Genomic DNA, 22,458 nt, shown 5'->3' with positions numbered 1-22,458 from the left:
ACCTGAGTTATTTACATTGGGTGGGTCAGTCTGTCCAAGGAGATTAGAGTGTTTATTTGGAATTGGACATTCCTGGGGTTTCAAATCCCTTTCTGATTCTCATTACCTTTATGACCCTGGCTGTCTTTTAACTTTTCCGAGCCTTAGGCAATCCTCCAAGACTTATTATCTATTAAGTTATAGATCATTAAAAAGTAAATGGGACCAGTTGCCAAGCAGATACAATTTACAGGATGTGTGTAGCATGTATATTTGCTTTGGTTTTTTGGTCTGAACCCAGGATTTCTTAGTTCAGAGAACTCTCAGGTGACAAAACAATGGAGATCAGCCACACAATTAGAGGACTGCCTGAAACACTGAGAGTTTAAGGACTTGCCCAGGGTCACACAGTCAGAAGATGTCACAGGAAGAATTTGAACCCAAATCTTCCTAATTTCAAGGTTTGCCTATCTCTTTCATACACCCCCAACTTTCATTCTGTTGAGAAGAATTGTCAGGTCTTTCTACATCTAATGAAGTAACTAGGGGGCATAATGTAAAAAGAGCTAGCCCTGGAGTAAGAAGGACCTGAATTCAAATCTGCCCTCAGGCACTTATTAGCTGTGACCTTGGGCAAGTCACTTACCTCCTCTTAACAGTCTTACTTGCTTCTTCTGTAAAATGGATATGATAATAATAGCTCCTATCTCCCAGATTTGGGTTTAATCTAGCTCTGACACTTACTGTTTATATGATCGTAGGCAGGTCATTTAACATCTTTCAGTCACAGTATCCTTATCTGTGTTGTAGCAGCAGCAGCAGCAGCAGCAGCAGTAGTAGTAGTAAGAGTAGTAGTGGTAGTGGTAGTAGTAGCAGTAGTAGTAGTAGTAGCAGTAGCAGCAGCAACAGTAGTAGTAGTAGTAATAGTAGAAGTAGTAGTAGTAACTGGAAATTCACTCTGTCAATAACACAGCCTAATGAAACCAATAGACCCATTTCTTCTCCAGGCTGAACTCCTGACTCTCCTCTAGGACTTGCTCTCCAGCGCTGTCTTGTGGTTAAGTTCCTTCCCACCCCTTCCAACTCATCCTTTTATATGTGGTCCTCAAGTCCTCCCCCATTGGAAGGTTAGATCCTTGAGGTCAGGGACTGCTTTCTTTCTGCCTCTATTTATATCCTTAGGGCTTTCTACAGTGATTGGCAGATAATAAACGCTTGTTGACTTGAGCTAACCTTTTAGTTCATTAGCATGGGGAATTTCCATTCCCTGTTCCACCCCAATAAAAATAGACACTTATTCTGAAACTTCTAGTCTTCAAATAGGGTTCTTAACTTAGGGTCTGTGCACTTATTTTTTATTTGAATATTTAGATAACTATTTCAATACAGTTTATTTTCTTTATAATCCTATGCATTTTATTTTAGCAATTAAAAAACATTATGAAAATGGGGCCTACGGGTCTTATTGACCACTATAGGGGTCTCCGACATAAAACAAAAAAATCAAGAATTCCAGGCTTGGAGAGTTATCTGGGATATAAGAAGTTAAGTCTCTTGCAGAAGGCTAAATAGGCACTAAAATATCAGAGGTAGGAAAACTCAGGCTTTTCTAGCTCCAAGGATTTTGTATTGTATAATTTTGTGCTTTAACACACACACACACACACACACACCACACACACACACACACACACACACACACACACACACACACACACACACACACACACACACACACACACACACACACACACACACCCCTAAACAAGAATGTCCAAGAATGAAGCAATTAAGCATTAGCTAAAAGTTACTTATTGCCCTGCATACAGGAGGTGCTTAATAAATGTTTATTGTATTGTTCTGGATTGTATTGGGAAGTGGAGAAGGGCAATGTGACAAACAGTTGTACCAAGTAGTAGGTTCTTGGTCTGCCGGAAAGCTTTGATAACTTTTCACAGAATCTTCTGAACCTGGCATTCTGGGTAAAATCACATGATGGCTAATAGGACATTCAAGGTTCTCATGAATCTTTTTTTTCCCCAACCAATATTTGTCTGCAACAAACTTCACTGAGGATCAAATGATCTTCTTTCTCTGCTTACTGATTAAATTTTTAGAAGGTAGCTTAGTCTGGATTCCTTCTGTTCTATCTTTTAGAAAATCCATATGAAAGACTTAAGGAGACCTTTGCAGAGGGGAGGACAAGAATGGCAATCCCCATTCAAACCTTGCTCTGTGGGTTTTTTTCTTCATATTCTTCTATACCAGCAAATACTGGCAGCACAGTCCAAAGAGGACCCAGACACTTCATTCTGCTCAGATATCATGATAGCTCTGTCCTACTTGGGGTAAGTACCTGGCCACAAAATAGACTCTAAATAATATTTTTCCAGGAGTTTCCAAGAATCAACCTAAACTATTCCTGGCCTCAGGGTTTCAGTCATGTCCAATTCTCTGTGACCCCATTTGGGATTTTCTTCACAGAGATACTGGAGTGGTTTTCCATTTCCTTCTTCAGATCATTTTACAGATGAAGAAACTGAGACAAGCAGGTTTAAGTGACTTGCCCAGGGTTATACAGCCAGTCAGTATCTGAGGCCAGATTAGAACTCATAAAAATGAGTCAAAAGTACCCTCAAATTAATTTTTAAAGACATTCATTTGGGAACAGAGAAAGTTGACAGAGCCCCAAGGACACAACAGAAATGTTTTACTGTGGTCATCGTCTGGTAATTAGTTTACCGAATTATTTTGGCTTGCTCAGTTGTTTCCTAGAATCATAGATCTAGAATTAGAAGGAACCTCAGAGGTCATCTAGTCCAATACCCCTAACTTTACAGAAGAGGAAACTGAGGACCCAAAAAAATCTAATTTGCCCAAGGGCACCTAGAATAATAAGGATCAGAGGTAGGATCTGAACTTGGGTCCTCTGACTTTGGAACCTGGGTTTTTCTTTCATACTACTAGACCGAGGGGAGTTTTAAGTGCCCTCTTAATTGAAGCATCCTTCTTGCAATTGTGTGGTAGAAAGTGTCAACTTTGAAGTCAGACGACCTAGGTTTAAATTCTGGCTATGCCTTTTACATTCCATGTAAACTTGCAAAAGGAGAGGGTTCATGTTACAGTGGATAGAGTGCCAGGCCTGGAGTCAGGAAGACCTGAGTTCAAATCCACCCCACTTACTAGTTGTGTGACCTAGAAAAATCACTTAACCTAGTTTGCCTCAGGCTCCTCATATGTGGGATGATTTGGAGAAGGAAATGGCAAACCACTCCAGTATCTTTGCCAAGAAAACCCCAAATGGAATCATAAAGAGTTAGACAAGATTGAAACAACTGAACAACAAATATTAAAGTGCTCTAAAAATGTCTTTCATTATTGTTGGAGGCAGCAGTACAGAGTGGAGATAGCACTGGCTTTGAAATGAGACAGCTTGGGTTTGACTCCTAACTTGGATGCTTATAACTTGTGGATATGGGTAAATCACTAAACTGATCTGGATCTTCTTTTCCTCCAATAAAAGGGTGGGATTCAGTAATCTCTAAGGTACTATCCAGCACTAAATCTATGATCCTATTTTTAATATTAATCTCAAAAGCAAATATGTCTATGCAATTTCCTAATCTCCTCAACTGATGATTTAAATAATCTTGTGCCATTATAGGAACATGTGCAAGGGGTATGAAGAATCTCAGATGTTTGTGATGGCCCTACCATACCCCTACCATATTCAAAGTTGTTAGATCTCAAAATCACCTAAGGAAGGAGTACTTCACCTTTTTTGTGTCATGGACCACCCTGGAAGTCTACTGAAGACTATGGATCCCTTTTCAGGACAAAATTTTTAAATATACAAAATAAAATATAAAACAAGGTTTCAAATGCATAAAATAAAATACAGAACAAGGTTTTCAATGCTTAAATACATAGGAGTACAAAGGGGAAGGAGGAGAGAAGGGCACTTTACCAATATTTCATTTGACTTTCACAATAACTCTAGGAGGTAGGAACTATTATGCTCCCCATTTACAATTGAGGAAACTAAGACAGACAGAGACTAAATGACTTGTCTAGAGTCACAAAGCCAGTAAGTGATTGAGGCTAGATTTGAGCTCAGGTCTTCCCGATTCCAGGACCAACATTCTATCCATTGCACCATCTACCTGCCAAAGGAAACTAATTATACCGAAATAGAGTTATCAAATTTGTTTTTAAACACTTCACAGATGTAGGTGGATCCAATCCAAGAATAAATTCAGGATTCCCTAAACTCTGAATATCTGAATTAGAAGAGACTTCAAAGCTACAGTCTAATACTTTTATTTGGCAGAGGTGAAAACTGAGGCTCAGGGAAATGGTGACTTACCAGAGGTCACGTAGAGTTTAACACCAGGGTCATAACTAGAATCTAGATCTCAGTTTTATTTTATTTTCAGTCTCAAATTCTCTTCCTCCCCCTCTTCCACCCACTGAGAAAGCAAGAAAAACAAAACCCATTACAAATATGTAAAATAAAGCCATTCCCCAATTGATGGATGATTAGAGCAAAGACTTGAGTTTGGGAATTCAAGGAAATCAGTACTCAGAAAGTTAGTACAACCATGAGTTTTATTATGGGGCATATCAAGCAGAAAAAAGGGGGAGGGGAAGAGAGAAGAGACTGCTATGTAGCAATATAGACAAATAAAGGTTTAGTCCTATAGTAGCAAAGAAACTCATGCAGTTCTAGGGAGATGTGTACAATGGCAAAGATCTCAATGTGAGTATACACTCAGAGCAGGGTCTGAGCCCGGGAGCTTTATACCTTAAAAATGGGCTTATTCAGAATGGGTGAGACCAGAGGTGGGAGGCACCATCCTTAATCAGGCCCAGATGAGGTGAGGAAATTCCCAGGGTCCCTTATCAATAGGAGAATGGGTTGGGAGAGTTTCCTCACCAGGGACCAAAGTTCGTGAGAGGTTGGCGGCTATCAGACATAAAGAGTAGCTACGGCTCGTAAGCCTCTGCAGTTGCCTTGGAGTCCTATCTAATGCAAAGTTGTAATCATTTCATTGCTTGACACAGCATCGGAATGGGTCAGGACAGTGTAAGAATGCTGTCTGTCACTGTTTATATGTTTTATGGGCATTAGGACAATTTAGCCTAAATGACACCATATTAGAATTCTTTCATTATAACTAGAACATCAAAAAACATATTTCATATTACAGTTATTTCGATAAATATCTCTTTAGTTTCCAATTCTTTGCTACCATAAAGAAAGTTGTGTGACAGATGAAAGATGAAATGACTGAGGAAACAAAGGTTTGAACTTCCAGGCATATTGATTTATTAAGCAATGCATGCCAATTGCATAACAAATCTCAACTAGGCCTCCTCACCTTGGCACTGGACTCCAAATATAGGGGGAGACAGATTTCTACACATTAAAAGAAACAGTAGACAAGATACAAGTAAGAACACAAAATTAGATAATCTGATTTCTAATTGGAGGAAAGATTAGGGGCTCTCCAAGTTGGGAGGGGGAGAGCAAACAGATACAATTCCCTAAAATCTGAAAAATATCTGTCCTACTCTCCCCACCAAAGTGTCAGTATTTAATCAAAGATACAAAAAATTGCAACTGATTGGCCAGTATAGAGCCAGATTTTAAAAAAGACATAAGGATTGTTTGAAACGCATAATTGTGAGAACACTCCCTACATCAGTCTTTGAATCTGACTTGGGTTTCTGGTCAGCATAACTTAGTTAAAGGGTCCTCAGTTAAGGGTCTCAGGTAGAGGTGGTGGTCCAGCTTCCCAGTCACACAGGATTAGGTTCAAACAATGCAATAAAGTTTTCTCACAATTGCCATAATTAAATAAAGTTTTCTCACAAGACAGAAATTAGACTAGACCCATAAGTGAATAGAGAGTGAACTCTGAGCTAGATCCAGAATTCAGTCACAAGAAGGAATCAGTTTGGTTCACACAACTCCCATGGTTCCCTCAGCTGCTATAAATATTTCTGTATGGACAGTTCTCCTTTCTTTGCTCTCTTTGCAGTATATACCTAATGCTGTTAACTCCAAGTAAAAGGATATGTAAAGTCTAATAGTTTTTTGGGCATAGTTCCACATTGCTTTCCAGAATGGTTGCACTCCACCAATCATGCACTCCTGCACCTATTTTCCTACATCCTGAAGAAGTAAATTAGTTTGGGTATTATTGTCATTTTTATTATATTGGCTCAGGCTATGCATGAGCAATTAGTATATCTTCAATTATTTAGATCTGATTTTATTTATGCAAAGAATATTTTGCCAAAGAGTATTTTACACGCACTAGTTATTTTAAAAGGAATTTATCTCTTACTGAAGGATTTTGTTGGTAATATAAAGAAATGCTGTTGATTTGTATGGATTTATTTTATATCCTGTAACTTTACTGAAGTTGGTAATTGTTTCAATTATTTTTAGTTGATTCTCTAGAGTTCTTTAAATAAAATGTCATAACATCTCCAAAGAGTGATAATTATTTATGCTTCTTCATCATTTATGTTTATTTCTTCAATATCTTTTTATTATTGCTACAGCTATCATTTCTAGTACAGTACTGAATAATAATATTTCCATTTGGTCACTTCTAATTTGAAAGGTATTTTCTCCAGTAAGATTTTGTAGCTCTTTCACCAAGTTGTCAATCTTTCTTCTATAGCTCTCATTTGGTACACACACACACACACACACACACACACACACACACACACACTCACATATACATATAAAATTTGCTTCTAAGAATTCTTGTTGGCTTGTATCCAATCTTCATTTTCCCTTGAGGCATTGCTTGTGGATGATTTCAAATCATTCTTCTGGGTTTGATCCTATAGTTTTCCTATCACTATAGTAGCATTTTATAATAAATTTCTTCTTCTTCTTCTTCTTCTTCTTCTTTTCTCTGTCTATTTTTAAATTTGAATTTTATGTTAGTGCTGGAGTATGTGTACTTCTGAGAGTTGGAGAATGTTTGGCCTGAGCTTCTGTCCTTTTATATCTTTCTGCTGCTTTCACAGCTCAGTCTGGAAGCCTGCAAGTTTTAAATGCTCCCAAAAAAGTGTGATCCAGGAAGAGTCCTATTCACTGGCCTCCTTGTCTATGCTCTCCAAATTCCTAACCCAGTATTAGGTCTGCTGCCTTATGTGATTACCCTCTTAGAGGTTCTGCAGATTCAGAGCAACTGAATTTCTGATTTCCCTTTGGACCTAGACTGCAGCCTTAAATGCTGGGCTAAAGGCTAGAACTGAGTATCTGCTCTGTTCCTGAGCTCAGACCCACATGACTACATTTCCAGGATTTGTTCCTTACTCAGTACACATCTAGAACTCATGCATAGATCCCTTCTTCTGGACCCAGAACTAAAAAATGAGCAACAGAACTGCTAAATTGCTAAACAGTACTCATTCCTGCACCTGATACTAGTTCAGCATCCCCTGAAATCTCAGTTCAGGTGTGTCCTGCCCTGGTGATTTGTCTTAGCACCCTTTCCATCCCTGAGCAATGGAATGTTGCCTGTTGCAGCCAGTGTCCGTGCTCTTGGTCACTCTCTGTCCCCATTATCCATAGACCTCTCTCTCTCCGTCTCCCTAAGTAGTCTTGGGCTGGAAAAACGACTCACTGTGACTTTATCTTGGCTTTACTGATCAGAATTTGGTCTGATCTAGTTTCTAGGTCATTGTGGAGGAGGTATACTGGCTGAGTTAGGCAAAAATACTTCCTGTCCCTCCCTACCATTTTGACTTTACCTTTAAAATCTGGATCACTTAGGCTGTTTTGACCATACTGCCTCCATGCGTGTTTGATGGTTTGATACTTAAGCCATATAGCATCTCTCTAAGAGAGGGAGTCCAGGTACTACTACATTACTGCCCCAGTTTTACAGATGGGGAATCTGAGACTTAGAGAGGGTCATTGATTCCTTCAAAGTTCACACATTTAATAAGGGGAGCTGCAGGACTAAAGTTCAAATCTCCTGGCTCCACTTGTACCATGACACAAACAGCAATGAAGAGCTTCACTTGAGCTTAAGTTTGATAATCTACCTTATTGCCCTCCTCTTAGGGAACTCAACCCCCTCTTAAATAAGGAAGAGATAGACTTGATCATCAGTTGCTGCCTCAAATGTGTGTTCCCGCTACCACCTACAAATGATTCATTGAATGAGATATCACCACCAACGACTCCCATGAAAGTGAGTTTTCAGTGGGTCCCATTCTTATCAGAGCAACCTTCTTTATATCATCTCACCCAATGACCTAATTAACACTTACTGGGACTAATATAATAACCTCCGAATTTTTATTCCCTGCCCCAAGTTTCTCTCTCCTCTCCCTCTGTCTCTCCTGTTTCTCTGTCTCTCTGTCTCTCTCTCTGTGTCTCTGTCTCTCTCTGTCTCTCTCTGTGTGTCCCTCTCTCTATGTCTCTCTCTGTCTGTCTCTCTCTCTCCCCCCATCTCTCCCTTTCTCCTTACCCTGTCTCTCTCTCTCCCATCTCTGTCTCTGTCTGTCTGTCTCTCACTCTCTCCCTCTTTCTCTCATCTTCCATACAGCTGCCAGTCACATGTGTCCAAAGTACAGGCTGATTCATGACACTTACTTGTTCAATAAATTCTAGTAGCACTCTATTCCTCTAAGATCAACTCGCCCAACTTTTCTTACTCATGTTCTCTTTTCATGTAGTATAAATAACTGACCCTTGTAAAGAATTTTGAAGTTTGTGGAACAACTACTTTGAGTCTCACTATAGCCCTTTAATGTTGGTATTATCCCCATTTTACAGCTAAGAAAACAGCTCTGAGACATTCCCAGGGTCACTCAGCTAGTGAATGACAAAGGTAGAGTTTGAACCCAGGTCTCCATGACCCTAATCGAGCACCCTAACTATTCAGCCAATCTATCTCTGTATCATACTTCACTTTTTTCATGTTCTCTGCGTTCATTCCCATGTGCCCATTACATTATAATACTCCTCTTTGTTTCAGTCCCTGAGCCAGAAAAAGATTGACGCCTTGGATAATGTCATCCTGACCATTCTGGACAGGCAGCCAACACCAGAAATTGTATTCAGGATATTCAAAGTAAGATGAGTTTGTGGGGGAAAAGGTGACCTAATGGCAGTCCTTGGGAGATGCTGGAATGAGGAGTTAGTTCCTTACATTGTTGACAAAAAACAATGTTCATTCAATCATCCCTTTCTCCCCCAATGTTGAATCTATTGCTATCTACTGGTTCCTCCTCTGTTGCTGAGATCTCCATCATATTTAAAGAAAATCTTCCCTTGACCTTACCGTCCTCTCAAGTTATTGTCTTATATTTCCCTTCCCTTTTGTAGCCCAGCTCCTAGGGGGAAAAGCCTTTTTGCACTCTCTGCCTCCTCTTTTTCTCCTTTCACTTAGTTCCCAATGTCTTGCAAGCAGGCTTCCAGCTTTATCACACAATTAAAACTTTTCTCCCAAATCTATTCACATCTCTGTAAGTGCCAAGTCTAATGGCAGTCTTTTCCAATTTCTCATTCTTCTTGATCTCTCTGTAGCATTTGAAACTCTCTGTGGGTTTTCATGACACTGCTCACTATTCACTTCTCTTTCTCATTTACTGTCTCTCTCTGTCTTTCTGTGTCTCCCTCTGATTCTCAGCATCTCTGTATTTGTCTTCTCTGTGCGTGTCTCTATCTCTGTCCTGTTTTCTCTCCCTTTCTCTGTGTGTTTCTGTATCTCTGTCTCTCTCTCTGTATTTTTTCTCTAACTCTCAGAGTCTTTCTGTATTTGTCTATCTCAGTGTGTGTTTCTGTCTCTATCTCTCTGTCTGTCCTTTTTTCTCTCTGTCTCTGTCTCTCTGTGAATTCTTTTCTCTCTCTCTTTGCCTCTTTCTGTGTATCTCTCTCTCTCTTTGTGTCTTTCTGTCCTTCTCTGTGTCTTTCTCTCTGATTCTCATGTCTGTCTATCTCTCTCTGTCTCTCCTCTGTTTCTCTTTTTCTCTCTCTCTGTCTTTGTCCCTTTTTCTTTCTCTCTCTGTCTCTGTCTCTCTCTGTCTCTGTCTCTCTGTCTCTCTCTGTCTCTCTCTCTGTCTCTCTCTCTGTCTCTCTCTGTCTCTCTCTGTCTCTCTCTCTCTCTGTCTTTCTCTCTCTCTGTCTCTCTCTGTCTCTCTCTGTCTCTCTCTCTCTCTCTCTCTCTCTCTCTCTCTCTCTCTCTCTCTCTCTCTCTCTCTCTCTCTGTCTGTCTCCCTTTGTCCCTCATGCTCTCTCTCCCCTTCTCCTACCTTCTCAGTCACTCTTCAGTTTTCTTGTCCATATTCCATCCCCTAAACTGTGGACTTATGCCAAATCTCTGTCATAGATCTTCATCTCTACCTTTTTTTTTCACCAGTCTCTCTTGGTTTCCTCATCAGCTGCCGTGGTATCAATTATCACCTCTAGGAGGATGATTCTCAGATCTATATGCCCAGTCCTAATAATTCTCCTAAGGTCCAATCTCAAATAAACTGCCTACTAGAAATTTCCCACTGGACCTCCCATAGACTCCTTAAGCCCAACATGTCTAAAACAGAATTCATTATCTTTCTTACCCAACCCAAACCTACCTCTCCCCATAATTTTGTCACTTCTATCAAGGAGGTCATTATCCTTAACTCCTCACTCTTCCTCACCCCCATATCCAACAAGGTTCTGAGCCTTGTCCATTCTATCTCAGTAACATTTCTCATATCTCTCATCTTTACTCATACAAAAGACCTTAGCTCAAAAGGGCAAGGTCTCACACTGCATCCAGGGCCATCTCAAGTCATCCTGATCTTTATCTTGACACTGAACCCTAATGGTTCCAGAGGAGAAAGTAAGGTTGGTGACTCTGCACAGCCCTCCCTCACTTAAATCCAGTTCACTTGCATGTCATGGCATCACCTCCCTGATGTCATGGTTCTCTTTGAGAATGAAGGACAAGCAATAACCTCTGTGAGTGATAGTAGAAGATGCCCCACTGGACAACTGGAAATGGCCAGTTGGGCAACACAGTTTTTCTTTCTTTCCTCCTTTCTTTCTTCCTTCCTTTCTTTCTTTCTCCTCCTTCTCTTCCTCCTTCTTCCTCCTTCTCCTCTTCCTCTTTCTTCCTCTGTCTCTCTCTCTCTCTGTCTCTCTCTCTCTCTCTCTGTCTCTCTCTGTCTCTCTCTGTCTCTGTATCTCTCTGTCTCTCTGTCTCTGTCTCTGTCTCTGTCTCTCTGTCTCTCTCTCTGTCTCTCTCTCTGTCTCTCTCTCTCTCTCTCTCTCTCTCTCTCTCTCTCTGTCTCTCTCTCTGTCTCTCTCTCTTTCCCTTCCATCTGTCCACATAGGGTATCATAGCATCATATCCTTACCTACTAGTGCTCTGTCCAAAGGAATATAATTTTTGATCGCAACATATCTTGTAGATTCCTGGCTAGATTTTTTTTTTTATGACTACGACTTAAATTCAAATCACACTGGCTCTCATTAATTAGCCAGCAATAGGTTTCAGGCCAAGCCTCACTTGAGTGAATGGAAATTGCAATTGTTTCTGTTTTGGCCAGAAACCCCGAGGGTCTTCCCCTCCCAGACTGATTTTTTTTTTTAAACTAGATCAAAGAGGCCATTCTGTGATTCATTTCTTGCCTAACCTTAATCACTGAATGGGTGTTGCCCTCAATCAAACTGAGGCCTGTTAAAGATATTAGCTTAAAAAGACCAAGGTCTCCCACTGCATCTAGGGTGGTCTCCAGTCTTCCTGATGTAGATCTTTTCAGTAGACCCAGATGTTTTTGTATCCCCAATGCCTGACACATAAATAACCACTTAATAAACTTCTCTTGGTTGATGTATTGATTGATCTCCTCTCACCCACAGCACCTTTCAGACTGGTTGGGATCAGAAAAGCCAATGCTGCGTATGGCAGCAATGAAGTTAAACCAGCTGCTCTTCTCTTTCTATTACACATGCGAGGTGAGGTACAGGTTTATTTATGGGAAAAGTCAGGGGTGTTACTATTTCTGAGCTGTGTTGTGAGAGTCAAGGTTGGGAAAGATTCATTGTACAAGGGCACCTGGGTAGAAAAACCAGTTCTGCCATCCAGAGAGATAGTATTTCTTTGTCCACATCGGAAGGGTAAGAACTGTGCTTTCCAGGTTAATGCTGTAAAAATATCTTGAACCCATAAAAAAAAAAAAAAAAGCCATTATGTCAGTAGAGAACAGAGACCTGAAAAAGATTCTGGTGTACTCTGGGCCAGGCAAGGTTAGAAAATTATGGATGAAATTATGGATTATGAGTTATGGAATGGAAGGGGTTGGGAATAAGATGACCTAAGTTTGAATACCTGGTTCTGCTACTTAATACCTGTGTGACCTTGGATAAGTCTCAACCCCTCTCTGCCTCCATTTCCTCATCTGTAAAATGAAAGGGTTCAATTAGATGGTATCTAAAGTTTCTTCCATTTGTGGATCTGTGGTTCTCTTGTTCTTTGTTACTTCCCACAAAGGTCTTTATGATTCCACCCTAACCCTTGTAATCAGTTTTAGTCAGGGATCATAGATTGAGAGATAGAATGGATATCCACAGGCCATTGGGATATAACCTTTTCATTTTACAGATGAGAAAAGTAAATCCTGGGGGTTGAAGTGACTTGCCCAAAGTTACGTAAGTAGTAAGGGGCAGAACCGATGGGGTACAGACCCAAAATGATCATCTGTCCTTGTCTTTGTTGCTGTGGAAGGTATGCCCAGGTCCATGGCCTCAAACTGAACCACTGTGCTGAGAGCCTGAGAGTGGTAGGTTGAGTATGAGACAGTCTCATAGCTGTCTGACCCCTTGAAAGGGACCCAGACAGGCAGGGAGAATGCTATACCCTTTGCCAGAAGGAAGCAGTTTCAGAAACCAAGAACATCACTTCTTACCCCTCAAAAATTTGGGTCCCATTTGTTTATGAGCCCTGGAAACCCTGCCTTGAACTTTCCCCTGAATTCTCTTTGAATTTTCCTACTTGGTCAAGTCTCTGGCATTCACCTGAAGCATTGACTCATCCCAGTCATTTGGCCTTTGATTGTAGCTTATGCCCAATTTCCCAATTCTCTGTTACCTTTGCATCCCCCCTCTCCCTTCCTATTTCCCACCCTTGATCCTATCTAGACCCCATCCTTCCTTGGCCATGCGGTCCAGTTCCCTGGAGTTCTAGCCCTTCTTTGTTATCTCCCAGACACCCCAGACTACTTGGTCTCTCCTAGATCCTTCTCACAGTCTCTGTATACAAGATCCATCTTGCCTCCATTAAAGTGCTTGGATTCCTTAAGAGTCTGCCCAAGATGGAGGATTTTTAGAAACATGCCCATCCTCTATCAATGTTTTAATAAATCTTGTCTCTGGCTGAAAGAAGGCTTGGATCAGATTCATTTGGGCAGGACTCATGTGTCGCTATTTTGGGCTCCCAACAGCCCCAAACCTGAACAGAACCACGACTCAAACTAAATCTCTGACAGGGAACTCAGGATTCTTTCTGCTGTATTATCACAAAATATGCTAATCCATACCAACAGGAAGTAGCAATTTCTAGCACAGAGAATTCATGTGTAATGGAAGTAATTAAGGGAATTCCTCTTTCCCAAATGTCAAACATGGTGCCCACTAGAAAAGGCCACAGCCCAGACTCCACACTATGTGAAATCCCCTAGTCCAGCAGAAATTGGAGCACTGCTGATCATACCCCAAAATGTCCTGCACCATGCCCTCCCCTCATGTTATTTCCTAGGCTATTGTCTACCTTGCCCATGCCAAAGCCCAGTTCTGATAGACAGACAATTTTTTGCATATCTTAGAAACATGCAATTTAAAACTAGTAAAAGGGTCATTTAAAAACCTGTTCTTTTTAATGCAAAGATCTTAAAAGCCTAGAAATGAGTTTTTACTATGTTTCTCAGTTACATTGTCTATTGGTTATACCACCAAGAGAGCCTAGCAGATGTAAAAAAAAAAAAACAAGCAAAAAATCCCTTGAGAAAAGACACTAACCACAGAAAAAAACAAGAAAAAAAACTTATTGTGAAATATTAATATTGCCCATTGCTAAAGGATGTGATAAATTTTAAAATTCTGTGGAACTACAGATACCCTTTTCAAAAGGTAAAAGAAGGCAGTGTTGCATGGAGGTAGAGAGACAGCCTCGGCATTTATTTTTTTTTCTACCCACTCTCTTCTGATTACCTCATTAGCTGCCATGGTTTTATGTATTACCTCTAGGAGAATAATTCCAGATCCCAGAATAGTTCCCCTGATCCCTTCTTTCACATTACCAATTGCCCATTGGACACTTCCCACTAGTTATTCCATGGACATCACCAATTAAACATGTCCAAAACAGAATTCATTCTCTTTCTCTCCCAAGCTAATATACAACTTTCCCCTTTCTGTCAAAGGTACTACTGTCTTTCTAGGCATCCAAGTCGGTTGGTGACTCATGCAATAGAAAGAATGATGATTTAGATTCAAAGATTCTGGGTTCAAATCCTGGTTCTGTTACTTACTTACTTAAATGTGTAATGAGGAAATCACCTCCTGACCTCAATTTGCTCAACTGTGAGATGAGAGGTTTAAACTACAAAATCTCAAAGGACTCTATTATCCTATAGTAACACAGGCTCTGGAACTACTTTCCCCATCTGCACTGGCACATATAGTTCCCAGAGCATGGTTTCTATATCTTCTTAAGGCTCTAGGATTAACCAGGAGTGTCTTGGAACACCCACCAATGTGCTTCCCTTAATCATTTTCAGTTGATATCAGTCAGCCAGAGTTAGTATTAACTCCAGACCTGACATTCTATACACTATACCATCTAGCTGTGTCTAATACCTAATAATGAGTAGCATTGATAAAGCATGTTAGGGTTTACAAAGCCTTTTATATGTATTAATTTAATTATTAACATTTATAATGTTGTTTACCACTATTAAATAATTTCTGTGACATACTGAGTGTTTTCTTTCCAATTCATTCAATGAGATAAAAAGAATTATTGAAACTATGACTCTTTGTGACATTGAAATGGATCAATGATCTCAATGACTTACAGGTTCTTTCCAGCAGTGTATATATACCTCAACCCACTAAGGGTTGTTTATCCTGTTCAGCTTTTATCTGTGTCCTCCCAGAAATTAGTTGATGAGGGTCTAGCCAATGTCCTAGTGGTCTTTGATTTTTTCTGACATCATAAGGAAAAGAGCAGATCACTTGGGCTGCCCATCCATTATGCTTTGCCACACATCTCTTTTGCCATTTCCCCAATGACATTCTTTATTATAATCCCCTTTCCAAGTGTGTCTGTTGCCCAGATGTTGCCCATAACATGAAGTTAGTTGGACAGGCCATGGACATTGTCAGCCAGTGAATAAACATTTATTAAATAACTCCCATATGCTGGTCACCATGCTAAGTGCTGGGAATAGAGAAAGGCAAAAGATAGTTCCTGCTCTCAAGGAATTCACAGTCTAATGGGGAAGACCGCAGCTATGTGCAAACAAGCTACATACAGGACAAAGGCGAGATAACAGAGAAAAGCATTAAATTGAAGAAGGAATGGGAAAATCTTCTTATAGAAAGGGGCATTTTATCTGCGACTTGCAGGAAGTCAGGGAAGCCAGGGGAGAGAATATTCCAGGCATGGGGAACAGCTATTGAAAATGTCCAAAGTCAGGAGATGGAGGACTTCTTGTTCTAGGAACAGCAAGGAGACCAATGTCACTGGGTCAGAGGATGTGTGTCTCAGGTGGGGGAAAGGTGAACATGGCGTAAGGTGTGAGAAGACCGGAAAGGTGAGACAATGCAGATTATGAAGGACTTTGGATATCCAAAGCAAAGAGTTTATATTTAATACTAGAGGTGATAAGGAGCCACTGAAGTATTAAGTAGGGGAGAGACATAGTCAGACCATGAACTCTGAGATCATCTTGGCAGATGAGCAGAGAATGGATTGCACAGGGGAGATATTTGAGACAGGGAGACCCACAGGGAGATTGCATGTCATTGCAATAGTCCAGATGGGAGGTGGTGAATACAAATGATAACTCTTTGCAATGTTATTTACTTCCTATTTGACATTTGTTTCCCATAACTTTTGAGAAGGTAATGATTTTTTTTTCTCTTCTTAATTTGCTTCTCTCAGTCTATCATAATTGTCACCAGCAGTAATCTAGGCAATTCTGAAGTTTGGTCAGGCCAAGGTTGGGGAAATTCTTGTTATGCAAGAAAAATTTCTACTTGCTTGGATTTGGCCATCCCTTCATGTGCTGCTGCCACCTCACTACGGTCTTCTAACCTCCTTTTCCAATTTAGGAAGTTCGAACTCTCCCATGCCTTGGCTTCTTAGCTGGTACCCTGGTTCCCCGATGCTTTGACCAACTGACGCCTATCCGCAAGTGGGCTTCTAATGCTATTACCTCTGTGCTTCAAGGAAATCCGAATAATATGCTTTCAGGTAAGAGCTCATGAGAAACACTGATATCCAAACTCAGTCCCTATTAGCTAATGATAGGAGGGGCATAACAAGGGGAAAGGGAAGGTGAGGGAAAAGGGGGAAAGGGGAAGGAGAAAGGGGGAAGGAAAAAAGAAAAGGGGAAAGGGAAGGGGAAGGGATAAAGAGCTCAACCTTGAATCAGAAAGACTCAAATTTAAATCTGGTCTCAGGCATTTACTGGCTATGTGACTCTGGGCAAGTCACTTAATTTCTGTCAATTTGGTTTTCTCATCTGTAAAACCAGGGTAACAGTAGAACCTACCTCAAAAGGATCATTGTGGGCAAGGACTGAACTTCTCTGTGCTTTCTTCTGTGTCATTTTTTAATGTTTAATTGGCCCTTTTTTTCTTTGAAAACCTCACTACCCACTTAACTCTTCAATAAAAGTCCTCTTTGTTGAACAAATTAACAGAGAAGCAAAACAAATGTGTATATTAGCTCTTTGAAGATGTAGACTTCCCTGTCTACCTCTTATTTACCACCTGTCTCTTAAAAGGTGAAAATTATTATTTACCATCAGTCTTCTGGAGGCATGTTTGGCCACTGGACTTACAAAGTTAAATGTAAGTGATTTTTTTTTCAAGGTCACACACCTTTTTAGTGGCATAACCTGTATTATATTAGTCAAGGTCACCTGACTCTTGTCTTAGTGTTCTCTCCATTCTAATATACTGTTACAGTTCTTTGTGAACTGAAAACCTTCCTCTGGTAGATTCTCAGAGCCATAGGCAGCCCATGATACAGGGGATAGAGCACTAGACCTGGAATTAAGAAGATGTGAATTCAAATCCAACCTCAGGTACTTCCTAGCTGTGTGACCTTTGGCAAGTCACTTAACCTCTGTTTATCTCCATTTCCTCATTTTGAAAATGGGAAGTTTAAGTTTTACCTCCCAGGTTTGTTGTACTCACTGTTGTTTAATAGCACTTACCCCCCAGATAATACTTATTTGTAAAAGCATTTAGCACAAAGCCTGGGAAATAGTAGGCACTTTACAAATGCTTATTCCCTTCCTTTCCCACTGAATAGGCCTGAGGTGAAAAAGACCAAGGTGTCCCATTGCGTTCTGAGCCATCTCCAGTCATCCTGATGAATATATGGTCAATGGACCCAGATGGTTCAGGAAGAGAAAGTGAGGCTGGTGACCTGCACAGCCCTCCCTCACTCAAAACTAAGTCAAGTGCAAGTCATGTCATCATTTCTCTGATGGCATGGTCTTCTTCAAAAATGAAGGAACAACATAGCAAGCCTTCCCACTATAGGACTATGGCTAAGCTAAGACAAGGATCAAGAAGAGAGGAATGCCGCATTTCTTGAGCTCTGTTTTGACTTGTCCTACATTTAAGTGGTGGATCATGCCACCTTCCTTGCTCAAAATCCTGTAATGGCTCCTCATAGCCCACAACAGAGGTGTCAGACACATGACTCACAACACTCCTGAACGTACCAGAACTAGATTCAAATGTAATTGGGAAATACTTAACAAAATAAATAAAAATACAATAAAATATAGATACTGTCTTGTTAAAGGTATGTATTGGTCAAGGGAATTTCCTCACTGTGAGTTCCCTATGCTGTAACGAAATCACAGGTCCAGGGCAATTATGGGTATAAAAATATATGTGTATGTATGCATAGAAACACACTAATATGTATACATGTATGTGTACTGTGTATGTATATATACACAGAATCTCAAAAGTCTTATTACTAACTTTAACAGTACACTAAGACTTTTGGGACATTGTGTGTGTATCCATGTGTGTGTGTATGTGTATACTAGTCCCTAGGATAGCTAGGTATTGTGGTGGATAAGGTTCCAGGTCTGGAGTCAGGAAGACTCATTTGTCCTGAATTCAAATCCAGCCTCAGACACTTACTAACTATGTGACCCTAGGTCAAGCCACTTAACTCTGTTTACCTTAGTTTCCTCATCTGTAAAATGAGTTGGGGAAGGAAATGACAAACCACTGCAGTACCTTTGCCAAGAAAACCCCAAATGGGGCCATGAAGAGTCAGATATGACTGAAATGACTCAACAACATACTAGCCCCTGGACTGTACTCCTTATTGATTAATCCAATCCTACACTTACTGACTTTGCTACTACAGATAAAAGGAGCAGATGGAGTATAAAACAGGTGGGATCAATCATCTCCCTAACCTAATTGTCTTCTTATTCAGTATTCTCAGAAAGCGAAGGCTACAACCTGAAGACTGATGATGAGGAAGCTGAGGCTTCTAATCTCATGCCCCTGGACATTGCAAAGGTAAGGACCAAAGGGTTCTTGACAAAAAACTTTCAATCAAGAGCTGGCTTGAAGATGGGGCAGGCTGTGGGGAAGAGGTTCAAAATATAAATCAATAAGTTGGTTTCTAAATAAGTAGCAACATAACCATAGTCATTCTAACAACTGCTCACATCTATATAGTAATCTGCATAGTAGATTTTTTTTCTGGCCCAGACTTGTGATTTCATTCATTTAGAAAAGTTAGAGAAAAAGAACTTCTGTTTCATGATGCAGATCAAGAATTGTTCTGCAGCTTCTAGTCTTAGAGAGCTACCTGGGGATTGTGAGGTTTAGTGACTTGCCCAGAGTCACATGGTCAGTCTATGTTAGAGAGGGAACTTGAACACAGGTTTCAAGATCTTAGATACAAGACTGGAAGAAACTTTAGAAGTCATCTGGTCTCTGCCCACCCAAGCCCCCTTCATTGTATAAATGACAAAACAGAAACCCGTGGAGGCACCGTGACTTCCAATTTCACACAGGTAGTAAGTGGGAAAGCTGGCATTTCAATCCAGCCTCTCTAAGTGTAGATACAGGCTCTTTGCCCTTATGCCCTGTTTCCTGACTCTGACACTGGTCCTCTTGTGACTCTGCCATGCTGCATCTCAATGAATATACTGACAGATAGATAGATGAGGCAGCTAGGTGGCATAATGAACAGAGTCCCAGGCTTGCAGTCAGGAAGACTCATCTTTCTGAGCTCAAATCTTATTTCAAGTATACTAGCTGTGTGATGCTGGATAAGTCATTTCACCCTGCTTGCCTCAGTTTCATCATCTGTAAAACGAGCTGGAGAAGGAAATGGCAAACCATTTCAGTATCTTTTTGCTAAGAAAACCCCAAATGGGATCAGTTAGCTACAACTCAACAACAGCAGTATATATGTGTGTGTGTGTGTGTGTGTGTGTGTGTGTGTGTGTTTAAAATATCTATGTTTCAATGTATAGTGAGAGAGAGAAATAAAAGAGGTTGGAGTACTGTACCACTGAGAGAGAGAGAGAGAGAGAGAGAGAGAGAGAGAGAGAGAGAGAGAGAGAGAGAGAGAGAGAGAGAGAGAGAGAGAGAGAAGAATCCTTAGTTTACAAAATATTTTGGTCACAACAGCTCCTTCAGGCCCATAGTCATATGAACCCCTGGTAATAGCCTACTATAAAGGGACAGCTAGATGGCACAGAGGATAGAGAGATGGGCCTGGATTCAGGAAGACCTGAGCTCAAATCTGGCCTTAGACACTTACTAGCTGTGTGACCCTGATAACTGAACAGTATAATGAAAAGAACTTTAAATTTGGAATCAGATGTCCTAAGTTCAAATCCAAGTGCTGCTAATATATGACCTAAAACAAATATTGCGGTCCCATTCCTATTAACCATCAAAGGAACTGGATTCACTAGAGAATCTCCAAGGTCTCTTTCTGTTCTAGAGCCAAAATCCTATTTTCAGACTAGAAATCTGGAGTTCAGAGTAAAACCTAGGCCATGAAACTAGAGCCCAGACTCTAGACTCATTCAGCTGACTCTAATTGGAGCAGTCACCCTCTAGTCAACCCACTGTGGTATCAATTTAAAGCTTTGCTGGGGAGGGCGCTGGCTAAAACTAGCAGATCAGATTCACAGCTATTTGGAGCACTGTACCAGTGAGACATGAGTGGGATGCAGTCCACAATCACAGCCAGTCCTGGTTAGAGACTCCCGTGTGACTTCTCAGGTTTTTTGTGGAGGGGTTGAATTTTTCTTTAAAGTCATAATCACTGGCAGCAGAAATTATTATCAAAGCCCTTACCTCACCATGGAGTAGAATGGTCAGAAAAACATGGCCCTTTACTTTTCCTCACAGCTGTCTTTGGTCCATATTTCCCCCCAAATGCCTCCAGCTATCCCTTCAGATGAGTAGAGAACAGGCTTCCTAGATATGATTATGTAATCAGGAAGCCTGCTTCAATGACAGAGAAACACCTTTTCCCTTTTGGGAACCATAAGTTAACCTGTTAGTCAATAAATGTTTATTAAGCATCTACTATGTGGCAGATGCTGTGCTAAGCCCTAGGGATACAAAAAGAGTCCAAAGACTGTCCCTGCCCTCAGGGAGCTTATAATCTAATGAGGGAGACAACAAGCAAACAAACATGTACAAGCAAGCCATAGACAGATTATTTGTAGTTGTGGCAGACTCACAAGACCCCATCTGGGGTTTTCTTGGCAAAGATATTGGCATAGATTTCCATTTCCTCCTCCAGCTCAAAACACAACCTGTGAATGAGTAGCAGCTCCTCTCCTGTCCTCTCCTGTCCTCTCCCCCCCACTCTCCTTTCTCCTCTTCTCTCACCTTTCCTCTCCTCTGGTGTTCTGCCCAGGGGAAGGTAAACTCCAATGGCCAAAAGCTACTTGTTTTCCTTTGGGTTTACTGGCTACATTTCTTTCTCAAAGATAAAGCCTTAAACCTAAATCTTTCTCAAAGATAAAGTCCAGTCTGTGGAGAGCACAGAGTGGAGTCCAGTCTGTGGAGAGCACAGACTGAACAACAAGTCCCCACCCACCTAACACAGAGTGAATGTAAAAACTAAAAAGTAATTGTTTCTCTTTTACCCAGGAACCCTGAAGATCTTCCTCTCCCAGTTTTATTATTATTATTATTATTATTATTATTATTTTTTGACTAAAGGAGCCATCACTTGAGTAGCTTAAAGAAGCCTATTCATTGAATGGGTATATCTCACTCAAAGTGAGAGTGTGCCTGAAAGGGCCACATTGCATCCTGGGCCATCTCCAATCATCCTGATGAATATCAGTCCACTGGACCCAGATGACTCTGGAGGAGAAGTGAGGCTGGTGACTTTGCACAGCCCTCCTTCACTCACATCAAAATCAACTGCAAGTCATCTCATCATCTTGATGTCATGGTCCTCTTTGAGAACAAAGGACAATCACAACAACAAATAGATGTGGAAACTGAGGCGAACAGGATTAAGTGATTTGTCCACAGTCACACAGCTAGTAAGTGTCTGAGGTCAAATTTGAACTTAGGTCCTCCTGACTCCAGGGCTAGTGCTCTATCCACTGTGCCACCTAACTGCCTTATATACAAACAGGCTAAATAAGAAATAATTTGAAAAGGAAAGTGCTAGGATTAAGAGGGGTTAGGGAAGGCTTGGTGATTCACCTTCCCTCTTTTCCTGTTTTTTTGGGGGGATGGGAAGAGTGAGACTTATGATTTTACTGTTGCATGGATCTCCCAATATGGAAATTCCCTTCACTGATGCAAATCAGCAAGCTGTTTGTCTTCATTTTTCTTGTTTGTATAGTTTTAGAGAGAGGCCTAGATCCCTGGGATTTTAAATGTCTTGACCATGCTAATGCAGCTAGGCTTTTTTTTTTTAATTTAATAGATTTCTTATTTACCTCACTAAAGTCTATTAAGGATCAATAGGCTATCCCTGCATAAGCCAGTAGCATACCTCCTTATACACCCTGCACTACTTATGTTGTTGTTGAGTTACTTCACTCATATCCAACTGTCTGTGACCCCATTTGGGCTTCTTGGCAAAGATACTGGAGTGGTTTGCCATTTCTTTCTCCAGCTCATTTTACAGAAGAGGAAACTGAGGCAAACAGGATTAAGTGACTTGCGTAGGGTGACGTAGCAAGGGT

The 22,458-nt window shown here is 40.7% G+C and overlaps 1 protein-coding gene across 1 annotated transcript in view; it reads left to right on the top strand.

Annotated features, from left to right (window-relative positions):
• LOC140522793 (maestro heat-like repeat-containing protein family member 1) overlaps window positions 1–22,458 on the top strand; it is a 128,899-nt gene that overhangs the window by 74,397 nt on the left and 32,044 nt on the right. Inside the window, 6 exon segments of the mRNA XM_072638051.1 lie at window positions 2,137–2,327; window positions 8,078–8,207; window positions 8,997–9,092; window positions 11,867–11,962; window positions 16,340–16,481; window positions 18,705–18,790. Of these exon segments, the coding sequence (XP_072494152.1) occupies window positions 2,137–2,327; window positions 8,078–8,207; window positions 8,997–9,092; window positions 11,867–11,962; window positions 16,340–16,481; window positions 18,705–18,790 (741 nt within the window).

The sequence above is a fragment of the Notamacropus eugenii genome, chromosome 2, assembly GCF_028372415.1.
Source record: "Notamacropus eugenii isolate mMacEug1 chromosome 2, mMacEug1.pri_v2, whole genome shotgun sequence".
Classification (NCBI taxonomy): Eukaryota; Metazoa; Chordata; class Mammalia; order Diprotodontia; family Macropodidae; genus Notamacropus; species Notamacropus eugenii.
Note: the sequence above shows the minus strand (reverse complement) of the source record. Positions and strands in the feature narration are given on the sequence as shown.